Raw genomic sequence first — 17,300 nt, forward strand, 5'->3', positions numbered from 1 at the left:
ACCTGCCCCTATTTCTTAAGTTAATTTGAAATTATTTTGCATGCCACCCACATTTATTGCCCCTACAAGGTGAACTCCATCGCACCTCTCCAAATGCTTGTGTCACCTGATCTTCCAGGCACAATAGAACATAGAACATAGAAAAACTACAGCACAAACAGGCCCTTCAGTCCACAAGTTGCACTGATCACATCCCTACCTACCAGGCCTATCTAAAACCCTCAGTCCCATTAGATCCCATTTACTCATCCAGAAGTCTCTTAAAAGACCCCAACAAGTTCACCTCCACCACCACCGACGGCAGCCGATTCCACTCACCCACCACCCTCTGAGTGAAAAACTTACCCCTGACATCTCCTCTGTACCTGCTCCCCAGCACCTTAAATCTGTGTCCTCTCGTAGCCACCATTTCAGCCCTGGGAAAAAGCATCCGAGAATCCACCCTATCTATTCCTCTCAACATTTTATAAACCTCTATCAGGTCGCCTCTCAACCTTCGTCTCTCCAGGAGAAGAGACCAAGCTCCTTCAACCTATCTTCATAAGGCATGCCTCCCAATCCAGGCAACACCCTTGTAAATCTCCTCTGCACCCTTTCAATAGCTTCCACATCCTTCCTGTAGTGAGGCGACCAGAACTGCGCACAGTACTCCAAGTGGGGTCTGACAAGGGTCTTATAAAGTTGCAGCATTATCTCCTGACTCCTAAACTCAATCCCTCGATTAATGAAGGCCAGTACACCATACGCCTTCTTTACCACATCCTCCATCTGCGAGGCCGATTTAAGAGTCCTTTGGACCCGGACCCCAAGGTCTTTCTGAGCCTCTACACTGCTAAGACTCTTGATATTGTACTCCTGCATCCCATTGGACGTGCCAAAATGGACCACTACACATGTATCTGCATTGAAGTCCATCTGCCACTTCTCCGCCCAGCCTTGCATCCTATCTATGTCTCGCTGCAACTTCTGACATCCCTCCAGACTATCCACAACACCACCAACCTTCATGTCATCAGCAAACTTACCAACCCATCCCTCCACTTCCTCATCCAGGTCATTTAGGAAAATGACAAACAGCAAGGGTCCCAGAACAGATCCCTGGGGCACTCCACTGGTGACCGACCTCCATGCAGAAAAAGACCCATCCACAACCACTCTCTGCCTTCTGCAGGCAAGCCAGTTCTGGATCCACAAGGCCAAAGCCCCTTGGATCCCATGCCCTCTCACCTTTTCAAGAAGTCTTGCATGGGGGACCTTATCAAATGCCTTGCTGAAGTCCATGTAAACCACATCCACCGCTCTTCCTTCGTCAATGTGCTCAGTCACATTTTCAAAGAACTCAACTAGGCTCATCAGGCACGACCTGCCCTTGACAAAGCCGTGCTGACTATTTCTGATCATTCTAAACTTCTCTAAATGTTCATAATCCTGTCCCTCAGAAGCCTCTCCATCAGCTTACCAACCACTGAGGTCAGACTCACCGGTCGGTAATTTCCCAGGCTATCCCTGTTCCTTTTCTTGAAAATAGGAACCACATCCGCAATCCTCCAATCCTCCAGAACCTCTCCCGTCTCCATCGATGACACAAAGATCACCACCAGGGGCTCTGCAATCACCTCCCTCACCTCCCACAGTAACCTGGGGTACATCCCATCCGGTCCCGGCGACTTGTCCATCTTGATAGAATTTAAAAGTTCTAACACATCCTCTTCCTTAACATCCACATACTCAATCTTTCCAGACTGCCGCAAACCTGTAGTACAACCTCCCAGATCACTTTCCACCGTGAATACCGAGGCAAAGTACTCATTAAGCACCTCAGCCATTTCTTCCGGTTCCACACAGACTTTTCCCCCTTCACCTTTTATAGGTCCTATCCCTTCTCTTCTCATCCTTTTACTCTTCACATATTTGTAGAAGGCCTTGGGATTCTCCTTAATCTTACCCGCCAAGGCCTTCTCATGTCCCCTTCTGGCTCTCCTAATTTCCTTTTTAAGCTCCTTCCTACAGCCCGTATACTCCTCCAGATCCTTAACATCTCCTAGCTCCCTGAACCTTTTGTACACCTTTCTTCTCTTCCTGACTAGGTTCACCACAACCTTCGTGTACCACGGTTCCCGAGACCTACCAAAACCTTCTTGTCTCATCGGAACGTTATCGTGCAGAGCTCCAGTCAAACATTCCTTGAAAATCCACCACCTTCCTTCTGTACTTTTCCCCAAGAACGCCTCCTTCCAGTTTACTCGTCCAATTATCTGCCTGATGTCTTCATATTTCCCCTTACTCCAGACAAACACCTTCCTAGCCTGCCTGATCCTACTTCTTTCCAATGCTATCGTGAAGGAGATAGAATTATGATCTCCATCCCTGAGATGCTCTCCCACCGAGAGATCCGACACCTGTCCTGGTTCATTAGCCAGCACCAGGTCAAGTACAGCCTCTCCTCTCGTAGGCTTATCCACGTACTGTGTCAGGAAACCTTCCTGAACACACCTAATGAACTCCTCCCCATCCAAATCCCTTACCCTTGGGATATTCCAGTCGATGTTTGGGAAATTAAAGTCTCCCATCACGACAACTCTGTTATTACTACATCTCTCTAGGATCTGTTTCCCTATCTGCACCTCAACTTCCCTGTCACTATTGGGCGGCCTATAGAAAACACCCAGCAAAGTTATCGACCCTTTGCTGTTCCTAACTTCCACCCACAATGACTCCGTAGATAGTCCCTCCACGGCATCCTCCTTCTCTGCAGCCATGACACTGTCCCTGATCAACAGCGCCACTCCACCACCTCTTTTGCCTCCCTCCCTGTCCTTCCTGAAGCATTTGAATCCTGGCACCTGAAGTACCCAGTCCTGTCCCTGAGATATCCAAGTCTCTGTAATGGCCACCACATCACATTCCCAAGCAGCAATCCACGCCCTAAGCTCATCTACTTTGTTCACTACACTCCTGGCGTTAAAACAGACACACCTCAGACCCTCGGTCTGGGTGCTCCCTTTCTCCATCATGCAATCTTGACAGATTACAAAACTAACAGTTTAAAGTTTATTTATTAATGTCACAAATAGGCTGACTGTGAAAATCCCCTAGTCGCCATACTCTGGTGCCTGTTCTGGTCCACTGAGGGAGAATTTAGCACGGCCAATGCACCTAACCAGGCTGTCTTTCTGACTCTGAGGGGAAAACGGAGCACCCAGAGGTAACCAATTCAGGCACAGGAAGAACTTGCAGGCTCCACGCAAACAGTGACCCAGGCCAGGATTGGAACCTGGCACTGTGAGATGGCAGTGCTCACCACGCCGCTCCAGGGAATGTGGAATAGAAAAATTGTTAACTGGCAGCATAATATGGATCACTTTAATAAGTGATATTTAGTTACTGTGGAGTTCATTGGTTGCCTATTAGTGAAATAATTTTAATTGATTTGCCATTCGTGGATCTTGTTCCCAGAATGAAATGGCATCAGCTTTAACTATTTTGGAAATTGAACTCTCATAGAATGCTTTGTCAGTGGGCTCTGTGTGTTCCCGAATACACAGATTGTGGATTCAAATCCAAGTCCAGTTTCAGCACTGCAAAATTCCTGCCACTCCTCCTCAGGGCTTGATATCCTGTATTGTGTGAAAGGCTGCATTTTGGACAGAGCAGCATTCTTACAATCTTTCACCGGAAGTCAAAAACTTGATGCCAACATTTGGAAGATGATTCGGAAAGTTAGTTTGATCTGTATTTATTTCCGTGTGTGCTGCATCACGTTATTTTATGTGTGATTTGTGGTGGGGGTGGGGGGCGGTGGTGATGATTGTTACTGGGATAGTAATCCAGACAGCCATAGTATTGCTCTGGGCATCAGGGTTTAAACCCCAGCAGGGCAGATGGTGAAATTTGAATGTTATAGAAATTTGGATTTAAGTGTCCAGTAATGACCATGAAACCAGTGTGGATTCCCATTCTAACCAAGTCTGCCCTGCATGTGACTCTGAAACAGCTGAGCAAGTCACTTCGCTGACGATCACTTCCAGATGGGCAATAAATGCTAGTCCAGCCAGCGACGCCCACGTCCAATGAATAAGAAGGTCGCCACACATTCCGAATTTACTACAACAGGTACATTTCAAAAGTATTAAATTGATTGCTAAATGTTTTGATGATCTGATGTCCCGAGAGGTGTTAATGCAAGTTATTTACCTGTTACAGTTACTTGAACGGGGTTGCTGTGATGCGACAGCACCTCTCTTCCTGAAATTGTTTTCAAATCCTGACATGTATACAATCCTCCGTCCCAATCAGAAATGTAATTAATGCGGATTTTGGCCCATCGGCGCTTTTGGTCTGTACGGGTCAGCAACTCGCTATTTCTGTAGAAAATGAATAGGCCACTGCTATTGGTGGTAAAACTGGTACATGTTATAGTGGCCGCTTCTCCTTTAACGTACACACCCGAGGGTTGATCCAGGGTAATTTTTGGAAGTGGATCTGAAATGAAAAAAAAGTTTAGAATGTTATCTTATACAAAATACATTTGACAGAATTACTATTATGAAGGTCAAATATTATTTCATACTCCAATTCCAATCTCTTCACAGTGCACACAAGCCTCGAAGCAAGAATTAGATATGCCTCATACTGCCCAAGTCCAGTTCAACTGACTCAATTGGAGGACAATTCTGAATTTAGGCTAAGGATCAGGCTGATACTGGAATAGGAATGTGGATGATGCTGGATTAGGAATGAGGACAATCCTGGATTGCAGATTATCCTGGATTGGGATGAGGATGATCCCGGTTAATGAGGATAATTGTAGACTGGAGATGAGGATATCCTGGATTAGTTATTAAGAAGAGGCATGATGGCACAGTGGTTAGCACTGCTGCCTCACAACACCAGGGACCTGGGTTCGATTCCCAGCTTGGGTCACTGCCTGTGTGGACGTTCTCCTTCTGTCTGCGTGGGTTTCCTCTGGGTGTTACGGTTTTGTCCCACAGTCCAAACATGTGCGGGTTACGGGGAAAGGTCCTGGGTGAGATTGTTGTCAATGCGCACTCCTGCACTATAGGAATTCTGTGATTCTACCATTGATCAGAATATAAAGGAGATGATTTCCAGAATTGGCGTTCCACCATATAAATTCATCCTTGTATCTGATTGCTATATCATGTTATTAATCTTTTGTTCCTTGGTATATTGAACTGTATTAACAATAAGGTTTATTAAATGGAAGAAGGTGCTAACCAAATGATTGAATGAAGAAATGTGCTGGTGTAAAAAAAAAGTTGTGTGTAATATATTCAGTGATTTATATGATGTAACTTGATGTAAATTGTGTAATTTGAATGAATTCTGTTGACTGGTTTACAGCTTGTTTCACTTGCACATAAATTTGGTCATGGGTCAGTGATCCATTTGCTTCAATGATCAAGAGGTTCAACTGATTCAACTGTGGCTGACTGACCTGCAGAGTTTTAACTTTCAATGTGCCGACAGGTCTTCAATCAACAAACCTGATTTTTGGCCAAGTTGTTTATAAGTATTCTGGGAATTCCTGTGGCCAAGCTAGCCTGAAACTTATAAAACACTATAAAGTGTTAGATTATAATAGCTTGTCCCTTGTAGAAGGAAGTGTTTACAGACAGTTTGGAGTTAGTGTTTCCTTATATGGGCATTGGAATGTAAACTATACGCAGTAAGGCCTGAGCATCATGATGGGGTCTGCAGAGTCTCGACTGTGCTGGATCTATTTGATTGGCTTAATTGAATAATGTAATTGAGTTTCTCATCAATTCATTGGCCAATTGCCAAGGCACTTTTCGGGTATAAGAACGCTAACACCAAGAGTTTGTGCTCAGTGTGGAAAACCTAGGACCGAAGCTCACAGGAAGAAGATAACATTTCGTACAAGAAGAGAAAAGACCAATATCTATGTGGCAAAATACTGGCTAGGTTTCACATGCAAGTGGAAATCAACCTTAAGTTAAGTAACAAACGACTGGACTGAGGATGAATCCATAGACCGCACTAGGGAAGTGCCATAAAGAAATATGTCATGGAGCCACCCAGGGAACAGGATTCAGAAATGGGTAAAGGGATAGGTTTAATAAATGACCTCAGAATAAAAGATCCCATAGGAAGTAGTGATCATAACATGACGGTGGTTAGCACTGCCACCTCAGTGCTGGGCACCTGAGTTTGATTCTGACCTTGGGTGTCTGCCTGAATGGAGTTAGCATGTTCTTGTTGTGTCCACATGGTTTCCTCTGGGTGCTCTGGTTTCCTCCTACAGACCTAAGATGTGCAGGTTAAGAGGATATGCCATGCTAAATTGCCCTTTAGTGACCAAAGATATGTAGGTTATGTGGGTCAGCCTTGGTAAATATATGTGGTTATGGGGATAGGGCAGAGGAGGCCTGGGTGGGGTGTTTTGTCAGAGAGCTGGCACAGCCTTGATGGGCTGAATGGCCTCCTTCTGCACTATAGGGATACTAAGGATAGAATTTCACATTCATTTGAAAGTGAGAAACTTGGATCTGTTTAACTTATATAAAGGGAATTACAATGTTATTTTTATTAATTATTATAATTATAATTATACAATTATTATTAAACTAGAAATAGTGCAGAAAAGATTTTCTAGAATGCAACCAGGACTTGATGGTTTGAGTTGTAAGGAAAGGCTGGATAGACTGGGACCTTAGGTCTATAAAATAATGAGGGACATAGATAACGTACTCAACATCTTTTCCCAAAGGTAGGGGAGTCGAAATCTAGAGGGCATAGGTTTAAGGTGAGAGGGGAGAGATACAAAAGTCTCCATTTTAGACAAACTAATGGAGCTAAAGGCAGATAAGCCCCTTGGCCCTGATGGCTTGCATCATAGAATCATTGAATCCCTACAATGCAGAAGGAGGTCATTTGACCCCTCTCGTCTGCACCAAATCTGGGAGAGACTATCTTACCCTTGCCCTATCCCTATAACCTGACACATTTCCCCATGAATTCCGCTAACCTACATACCTTTGGACACTAAGGAACAATTTAGCATAGCCAAATACCTAACATGCACATCTTTGGAGCGTGGGCGGAAATTGGAGCACCCAGAGGAAGCCCATGCAGACACGGGGTGAACATGCAAACTCCACAGTCACCCAAGTCTGGAATTGAAACCAGGTCCCTGGAGCTGTGAAGCAGCAATGTTAACCACTGTGCCATCATGATGTCCAAGAATCCTAAAAGAAGTAGCTACAGAGATGATGGATGCAGTGGCTGTAATTTTCCTTAAATTGTTGGATTTTGGAGAAGTGCCAGAGAATTGGAAAACTGTCAATGTGACACCCCTATTCAAAAAGGAAGGGAGACAAATAGACAAATGATAGGTCGATTAGCCTAACATCGATTGTTGGAAAATGTTGAAATCAATTATTAAGGAAGTAATAGCAGCGCAGTTGGAAAACCGTAATCTAATCCAGCAGAGTCAGCATGGCTTCATGAAAGACAAATTGTGTCAGACTAATTTATTAGAGTTTTTCGAGGAAATCTCACCCAGAGTGGATAGAGGGGAACCAGTAGATGGTGTTTGGTCTTCCAGAAGTCATTTGACAAAGTACCCAACAAAAGGGTTGACTGATGGTGTTGGAGGTTATATTTCAGCATAGATAGAGAATTGGATAATGGGCAAGAAACAGTGACGGAGGATAAGGAGCTATTTTTCAAGTTGGCGACCTCTAACCAATCCAGCTGCATAATTAATAGATTATGTAAGTTGGCAAAAAGTTGGTAAATGGAGTATAATATAGGAAAATATGAAATTGATCATTCTGGAAGCAGAAAATGCAGATGTATGGGATTGGGGGTAATCTAGGAAATTGGATCAGGAATTGGCTAGCAGGTAGGAGACACAGGGTCGTGGTTGATGGTAAGTATTCGTCATGGAGTTCAGTTACAAGTGGTGTGCCTCAGGGATCTGTTTTGGGGCCACTGCTGTTTGTAATTTTTATTAATGATCTGGATGAGGGTATAGTTGGGTGGATTAGTAAATTTGCTGATGACACCAAAGTCGGAGGTGTGGTAGATAGTGAGGAAGGGTGTCATAGTTTGCAGGGAGACTTGGACAGGTTGCAGAGCTGGGCCGAGAGGTGGAGGATGGAGTTTAATACAGAGAAGTGTGAAGTAATTCACTTTGGCAGGAATAACAGATGTGTCGAGTATAGGGCTAATGGGGGGGCTCTGAATAGTGTGGATGAACAGAGGGATCTAGGTGTATCTGTACATAGATCCCTGAAAGTTGGGAATCAAGCAGATAAGGTTGTTAAGAAGGCATACGGTGTCTTGGCGTTTATTGGTAGGGGGATTGAATTTAGGAGCCGCAGCGTCATGTTGCAACTGTACACAACTCTGGTGCGGCCGCACTTGGAGTATTGTGTGCAGTTCTGGTCCCCACATTATAGGAAGGATGTGGAGGCTTTGGAGAGGGTGCAGAGGAGGTTTACCAGGATGTTGCCTGGTATGGAGGGGAGGTCCTATGAGGAGAGACTGAGGGATTTGGGGTTGTTTTCGTTAGAAAGAAGGCGGCTAAGAGGGGATCTTATTGAAACATATAAGATGATTAGAGGTTTAGATAGGGTGGACAGTGATAGCCTTTTTCCTCGGATGGAGAAAGCTAGCACGAGGGGGCATGGCTTTAAATTAAGGGGGGGTAGTTATAGGACGGATGTCAGGGGTAGGTTCTTTACCCAGAGGGTGGTGAGGGATTGGAATGCCCTGCCTGCTGCAGTTGTAAATGCGCCTAGTTTGGGGGCGTTTAAGAGATCCGTGGATAGGTTTATGGATGGAAAGGGATTGGTTTAGGTTAGAGGGTCATTGTTTTTTAACTGGTCGGCGCAACACCGTGGGCTGAAGGGCCTGTTCTGCGCTGTAATGTTCTATGTTCTATATGTTCTATGAATATTATTCAAATGCAAAAAAACTACAGAAAGCTGCAACATGTCGGGGTATGGCTGCATGTAACACTTCTGTGTACACAGTACAGCAGGTAACCTGGAATGTTGATCCTTATTCCAAGGCGGGGTTGGAGTTTAAGAGTGGGGAAGTCTTGCTGCAACTATACAAGGTACTTGTGAGACCACATCTGGAACACTGAGCAGTTTTGGTCTCCTTGTTTAAGGAAAGATATTATTTTATTGGAGGCATTTCAGAGAAGGTTCACCAGGATGAGGAATAGTTAAACACGTTGGGCTCTACTCTGTTCTACTTTTGTGTGTTTGTTTGTTTGTTTTGTGTGTTTTTATTATCATGGAGAATGTTTACACTGATTCATTTATTTTACTGTCACAAGGATTTTCTGCTCAAGTTATCAGTTTTTGTCACGCGAGGTTTAAAGCAAAATCGGACAAGTTACAGCAGCATGTGAGACCACACAGCCCATTACACCTGTCATGTTTAACATGCAACTCTTAATTCCTTTTCCTGTTTCCCCTTTGTTTTCTGCTATGTTAAGTCCCTATCTTTTAGATGTTGCTTGCCTCAACAGTTGCTATTTTTAACACATGCATTTTTCATGCATTTTACCCACAGACAGCAAAAAAATCTTTTATTTTTAACTGTCTCAAAACCGTGGGGGTGGCATTGTGGATAGAACTGCTGCCTCATAACGCCAGGGACCCAGGTTCAATTCTGGCCTTGGGTGACTGTGTGGAGTTTGCACATTCTCCCCATGTATGCATGGATTTCTTCCGGGTGCTCCGATTTTCTCCCACAGTCCAAAGATATGCGGGTTACATTGATTGACCATGCTAAATTGTCCCTTAGTGTCAGGGGGATTAGTAGGGTAAATACGTGGGGTTACGGGCCTGGATGGGATTGTTGTCAGTGCAGGCTCAAAGGGCCAAATGGCCTCCTTCTGCATTGCAGGGATTCTGTTCTGTTCTATGATTCTAACCATTGGAATTTAGGAGAATGAGAGCTCATCTCGTTGAAACATGAACAATCCTTAAGGGGCTTGACAGAGTAAATGCTCAGAGGATATTTTCCTCATGGGAGAGTCTAGGACCAGAAAGCACCATCTCAGAATGAAGGGGCATTAATTTAAGACTGAGATAAAGAGGAATTTCTTCTCTCAGAGGTTGAGAGTTGCCGCAGAGAGCTGTGGGGGCTGAGTTCTTAGGTGAAATTTTCCTCAAAAAAGTCTCAAAATGGGTGTGTTGCACACCAGCTTTCTGGCCATGTTCAGCACAACAACTTTTCCATGCCTAATGACAGGAAGGAGATTCGCACCAGTGGGTTGGGGAGAGGGTGGACCCTAAGCTTGCCGGTGAAATCAGCGTCAGAGCACAGGGTGCTCTGAGAGACCTCTTTCTATTCACCCCCACCCACAGACATTGGACCCCAACACCCCCCATCTCCACCGACAAGGTGTGCCAGTATCAGGCCACCAGGACTCCTACATCTCCCTGTCCCACCTCCCCTTGCATAGACCCCAGCCTCCTCTCTTGCACAGTGCCCCCTTGCAGATCTCCAATCCTTGCAGAGCATTCCCCATGTAAGTCCCACATCATTCTGCATTCCACCTCCCCTGGGTCATAGCCCCAACCTCACTCAGACCACCCCCCCCAGCTCAGGCCCCACCCCATTTAGGTCACTTCCTCTGGCACTGCTCCTGGCACACTTACGGTGCTCAGAGCAAAACAGGCCCAGGAACATTGCATGCAACCTGATTTCTGGCTTCGTACGTAATCTAATCAGCTCACCATACCAGTCGACTCGCATGGTGAACCAGTAAATTAACGTCACTTGTGTATATTTAAGGCTGAAACAGATAGATTTTGGTCAGTAAGGGAATCAAAATTGATGGGGAAAGGTCAGGAAAGTGCACCTGAGGAATGTCAGATCAGCCATGATCCTATTGAGTTGCGCAGCAGGCTAAAGGAGTCAAACAGCTGCTTATGTCCCTATTTCTTACAATCTTATGAGGTTAATTCATGATTGGGGATGAGAATGATCTGGGATTCAGGATGAGGACAATCTTGGATTATGGGTGGGGATGATAATGGATTGAGGATAAAGAGCATCCTGGATTGGACATGGGGGTGATCCTGAGTTGAGAATGATCCTAGATTGTGAAGAGGATGATCCTCATTAGGGAGTGGATCAAAAACCCAATGTGTAATGTGAATTTAGACTTGATCCCAATTGTTTTTTTATTCTGGCCTCAGTACAAGGATAATCACACTCCAAGTGTGATTCTATTGACATAATATGGAGATGTCGGTGCTGGATAGGAGTAAACACACCAGGTTAAAGTCCAACAAGTTTATTCGTTAGCAAAAGCCACTAGCTTTCAGAGCACTCGCTGCTCCTTCATCAGGTGACTGGGATTTCAGTTCACAAACAGGACATACAAAGACACAAACTCAATTTACAAAATAATGGTTGGAGTGCGAGTCTTTACATGTAATCAGATCTTAAAGGTACAGACAATGTGAGTGCAGAGAGGGTTAAGCACAGATTAAAGAGATGTGTATTGTCTCCAGCCAGGACAGTTAGTGAGATGTTGCAAGCCCAGGCAAGTCATAGGGGTTACAGATAGTGTGACATGAACCCAAGATCCCGATTGAGGCTGACATCATGTGTGTGGAACTTGGCTATCAGTCTCTGCTCAGCGACTCTGCGCTGTCGTATGTTGTTAAGGCTGCCTTGGAGAACGCTTACCCGAAGATCAGAGGCCGAACTACCCCCACACAGAGGGTAGTGGGGGTATGGAATGCTCTGCCAAGTAAGGTGGTGGAGGCAAACACGCTAGAGTCCTTTAAGAGTAACTTAGACAGGCACATGACTGGGTTGGAGATGGGTGGATATAGGAGATTGTTTTAAATAAGGTTCATTAGCATTGGGACGTCCCTGGTAAGGTAAATGGATATGGTATGATAATAATGTTTCTTCTCTTTTCATTCACAGGTTTTAAGTCGGTCCGCCTTGTTGTCCAACGAGGGGCATACACGTGATGGGTCGTACTGGGGCTGCTCTTGGTTGTTCAAGATTGGCCTAGTGCTTCATGTTGTTAGTGTGTGCTTAAACTGGACCAGATACTGGGCAACACGACAGCTCAGTGACTATCGCTGATTACTGTGCAGACACATGGATTTGGGCCGGTGTCTGTGGGAGTTTGCGCATTCTCCCTGTACTTGCATGGGTTTTCTCCGGGTGCTCCGGTTTCCTCCCACACCCCAAAGATGTGCTATTAGGCTGATTGGCAGGAATAAGTTGTCCCTAAATTAATTTCCCTCAATGTGGATTGCCATAAAACAATAGATAAGGGTCATGAGTGGAGGGGTGGACTGGTAGTGTTAAAATGGCGGCGTGGGCTCATTGAGCCGAAGGGCCTGTTTCCCGGGCTGTTTTGTTCTTTGTTCTTTGAATGCCCATGACTGCTGAAGTGTTCCCCAACAGGAAGAGAATATTCTTGCCTGGTGATTGTCAAGTGGTGTTCATTCATCTGTTGTCATAGCATCTGCATGATTTCCCCAATATACCATGCTTCGGGACATCCTTTCCTGCAGCGTATCAGATAGACAACGTTGGCCGAGTTCCAAATGCATGTACCGTGTACCTGGTGGATGGTGTTCTCACATGAGATGATGGTATCCATGTCGATGATCTGGCATATCTTGCAGAGGTTGCAGTGACAGGGTTGTGTGATGTCGTGGTTACTGTTCTCCTGAAGGCTGGGTAGTTTGCTGTGGACAATGGTCTGTTTGAGGTTGTGCAGTTGTTTGAAGGCAAGAAGTGAGGGTTTGGGGATGGCCTCTTTCAATGACATGTTGAAGACTCCGGAAAAGATGCCATAGCTTCTCCGCTCTGGGGAAGTACTGGATGATGAAGTGTCCCGTGTTTGTCTTCTGAGGAGGTTGGTGCGTTTTTTTTGCTGTGGTGCATCGGAACTGTCGATTGATGAGTCAAGCGCCATATCCTGTTCTTATGAGGCATCATTCAGCATCTTGAAGAGTCTGTTGCGATTCTTCTCATCTGAGCAGATTCTGTGTATATGGAGGGCTTGTCCGTAAGGGATGTCATCTTTAACATGTTTAGAGTGGAAGCTGGAGAAGTGGAGCATCCATGGGCTTGCGGTACAGTGAGGTGCTGAGGTGACCGTCCTTGATGGAGATGTGTGTGTCCAAGAATGCAAACGATTCCAGAGCGTAGTACATGGTGAATCTGATGGTGCAATGGAACTTGTTGATGTCATCATATAGTTGTTTCAGTGATTGTTCACCATGAGTCCAAAGGAAGAAAATGTCATCGACGTATCTAGTGTATAGCATTGATTGAAGGTCCTGTGCATTGAAGAGGTCTTGTTCAAACCTGTGCATGAAGATGTTGGCATATTGAGGTGCAAATTTGGTCCCCATGGCTGTTCCATGTGTCTAGAAGAACTGATTGTTGAAGGTGAAGATACTGTGATCCAGGATGAAGCAGATGAGTTGTAAAATTGCATCTGGAGATTGATAGTTATTGCGTTGAGTACTGAGGCAGTTGCAGCAATGGCATTGTCATGGGGGATGCTGGTGTAGAGTGCTGAGAATCCATTGTGATGAGTAGTTCAACCTGGTTCAACTGCTCCATGTGTGCTGAGTTTCTGTAGGAAGTCCATAGTATCACAACAAAAACTGGGGGTTCTTTGTACAATGGGTTTCAGGATGTAGCTGGAGGGGTTCGAAACAGGATCCCATTGGGGGGGGTGCAGGAGAAGGAGGGAGCGGAGACCACGGTAGTTCCACTCTCAAGTGTTGTTTTAACAAATGTCAGACACTGTGTGCCACCAATGGCTTCCGTTCTAAAAGCAAACAGTGCAACCCTGTGCCACTTGTTGCAGGACCTGGCACCTGTGGGCAGGAGGGTGACGGCTGCTTTAAACTTTTATATCACTGGCTCCTTCCAGACCCCCAGCGGCATTTGCAGTCAGGGCATGGATGCCCTGTATGCCTGGGCTGGCCAGAATATCAAATTTCACCTGGACCAGGCCCAGCAGGAAGATCAGGTTGCAGGATTCACAGCCATTGTGGGAATTCCTCATAAGCAAGGTAGACAAGTCCCCGGGACCAGATGGAATGCATCCCAGGATTCTGAAAGAAATGGCAGAAGTAAAAGCAGATGCCAAAGTAGTTATTTATCAAAATTCGCTGGACTCCGGGGAAGTGCCGGAAGATTGGAAAACCGCTAATGTTACGTTGCTGTTTAAAAAAGGTAGCAGGGAATTATAGGCTGGTTAGTTTAATGTCTGTAGTTGGAAAAATGCTGGAGGAAATAGCTGGATGCCTAGAAAAGAATAGTTTGATCGAGCAGACGCAGCACGGATTAGTGAAGGGGAAGTCGTGTTTGACGAATTTATTGGATTTCTATGAGGATGTGACTAGTGCGGTAGACAGAGGGGAACCGGTGGATGTGGTGTTTTTAGATTTCCAGAAGGCATTCGATAAGATACCTTGCAAAAGGTTGCTACAGAAGGTTAGGGTGCACGGAATTGGGGGTAAGGTGTTAGTGTGGATAGAGGATTGGCTGTCTAATAGGAGGCAGAGAGTTGGAATCAATGGGTGCTACTCTGGTTGGCAGTTGGTGACTAGTGAAGTGCTGCAGGGATCGGTGCTGGGGCCTCAACTGTTTACCATTTATATAGACGATCTGGAGAAGGAGGCTGAGTGTAGGGTAACAAAATTTGCTGATGACACGAAGATGAGTGGAAAAGCGAATTGCGTGGAGGGTGTGGAAAGTCTGCAGAGGGATCTGGATAGGCTGAGCGAGTGGGCGAGGACCTGGCAGATGGAGTATAATGTTAGCAAATGTGAGGTTATCCACTTTAGTAGAAATAATAGTAGAAGGGAATATTATTTAAAAGGTTAAAAGCTGCAGCATGCTATAGTGCAGAGGGACCTGGGGGTCCTTGTGCACAAATCACAAAAACCCAGTCTGCAGGTGCAGCAGGTGATCAAGAAGGCAAATGGAATGTTGGCCTTTATAGCGAGGGGGATAGAATATAAAAGCAGGGAGGTCTTGCTGCAACTGTACAGGGCACTGGTGAGGCCGCAACTGGAGTACTGTGTGCAGTTTTGGTCTCCTTATTTGCATAAGGATATATTGGCCTTGGAGGGAGTGCAGAGAAGGTTCACCAGGCTGATACCGGAGATGAGGGGGTTAGCTTCTGAAGAGAGACTGAATAGACTGGGTCTGTACTCGTTGGAGTTTAGAAGGCTGAGGGGGGATCTTATAGAGACTTACAAGATAATAAAGGGGCTAGATAGGGTAGAGGTAGAGAGATTCTTCCCGCTTAGAAAGGATAGCAGAACTAGAGGGCACAGCCTCAAGATAAGGGGGGGTGCAGTTTAGAACGGAGTTGAGGAGGAACTTCTTCACTCAAAGGGTGGTGAATCTCTGGAATTCTCTGCCCGTTGAAGTGGTGGAGGCTGCCTCGCTGAATATATTTGAGTCACGGGTAGATAGGTTTCTGATAGACAGGGGAATTAAGGGTTATGGGGAGAAAGCGGGAAAGTGGAACTGATCCACTTCAGATCAGCCATGATCTTATTGAATGGCGGGGCAGCCTCGAAGGGCTGAATGCTCCTATTTCTTATGTTCTTACGTTCTAATGCACATTGCTCTCAAAGCCCCAGTCAGGAATCCACAATGATTCATCAATAGAAAAGGGTTCCACTCCCTGAATGTACATTTGGTTTGTGACCACAAGATGAATATCATGCATGTCTCTGCCAGACCCTCCCGGCAGCATGCATTCTGAGGAGTTCAGACATACTGGAGGCCTTTGAGGAGGACCCAGGCTGCAGGGATGGCTCGTGGCTGGCACGGGAAACCCACTTTGGACTTGGCTGATGATGCCTGTGCAGAGGCCTGAGACTGAGGCAGAGACCTGGTATAATGAAGCCCATGTTGCCACCTACGCAACAGTGGAGAGGTGCATAGGGCTCCTGAAAATGAGATTCTGGTACCCAGGCCACTCTGGTGGGGCCCTGGAGTACAACCCCCTGATTTGTTCCTGCACTGTGGTGGTGTGCTGTGCCCTTCGCAACATGGAGGAGGAAGAGGATTTGGAGGCTGACCAGCTGGGTGTCCTCCCAGCAGGAGGAGGAGGGGGAGGACCACACCAAGTAACACCATCCAGGCACAGGGGGGCTGGCAGCAAGAATCAGGCATGCGAGGGCATCAAGGGAGGCTCTGATCACCTGGGGCCTACAAAGAACAACAGAGCACGGGAAACAGGCCCTTCGGCCCAACGAGCCCGTGCCGCCATTTCAACATTGTGAGTCCCCTCTTCACCCATGACCCTTGTCTATGCTTATGGCACTCCACATTGGAAACCAGATTGAGGGGAGACTAATTTAGGGACAATTTGTTACACCAATCAGCACATCTTTGGGGTGTGGGAGGAAACTGGAGCACCCGGAGAAAACCCACGCAAGCATGGGGAGAATGTGCAAACTCCCACAGACACCGGCCCAAATCCATGTGTCCGCACAGCAAACAGTGATAGTCACTGAGCTGTTGTGTTGCCCAGCATCTGGTCCAGTTTAAGCGTACACTAACGACATGAAGCACTAGGCAACTCTCGAAACATCCAAGAGCAGCCCTCGCACGACCCACCGTGTGTATGCCCCTTGTTGAACAACAAGGCGGACCAAGTCACCTGTGGATTAAAAGAGAAAAACATCGATAACATGCACATCCTTATACAAATATTCAAGGGAATCCCCAGAAGCTCAAAAGTAAAACGAGTGAGCCAGAAAATATGTTGGAAGGTCCATAGGAATCAATTGATTCCCAGGGACATCCCAAGGCTCCTGAACCTTATTTATACAGTCTCCTATATTCCTCCATCTCCATCCCGCTCATGTGCCTATCTAAGTATCTCTTAACAACTCCAGCATGCCTGACTCCACCACCTTGCTTGGCAGAGCATTCCATACCCCCATTACCCTCTGTGTGAAAAACCTCCCTCTAACATCCGAATTATACCTCACCCCCCCCCCTCACCCTAAGCCCGTGGCCCCTCGTAATGTGTGTTTCCAATCGAGGAAATAGCTTACCACTGTTCACTCTGTCTATACCCTTCATAATCTTATACACCTCTATTAGATCTCCCGTCAGTCTCTGTCTTTTGAGGGAAAACAGCCCCAATTTACCCAATCTTTCCACATAACCCAGTCCTTCCATACCAGGCAGCATCCTGGTAAACCTCCTCTGCACTCTCTCCAGGGTCTCCACGTCCTTCCGGTAGTAAGGTGACCAGAACTGGACAC

At 46.0% G+C, this 17,300-nt stretch overlaps 1 protein-coding gene across 1 annotated transcript in view; it reads right to left on the reverse strand.

Annotated features, from left to right (window-relative positions):
- Window positions 1–10,764, reverse strand: part of LOC145359803 (Fc receptor-like protein 5) — a 71,360-nt gene extending 60,596 nt beyond the window's left edge. The window contains exons 1-2 of the mRNA XM_080214579.1: window positions 10,668–10,764; window positions 4,195–4,482 (exon numbers count right to left, since the gene is read on the reverse strand). Coding sequence (XP_080070705.1) covers window positions 4,195–4,482; window positions 10,668–10,764 — 385 coding nt within the window. The remainder of the gene's footprint in view (window positions 1–4,194; window positions 4,483–10,667) is intronic.
- Window positions 10,765–17,300: the final 6,536 nt, after the last annotated feature.

The sequence above is a fragment of the Carcharhinus amblyrhynchos genome, chromosome 29 (genome assembly GCF_965287045.1).
Source record: "Carcharhinus amblyrhynchos chromosome 29, sCarAmb.v2.hapA, whole genome shotgun sequence".
Lineage (NCBI taxonomy): Eukaryota > Metazoa > Chordata > Chondrichthyes > Carcharhiniformes > Carcharhinidae > Carcharhinus > Carcharhinus amblyrhynchos.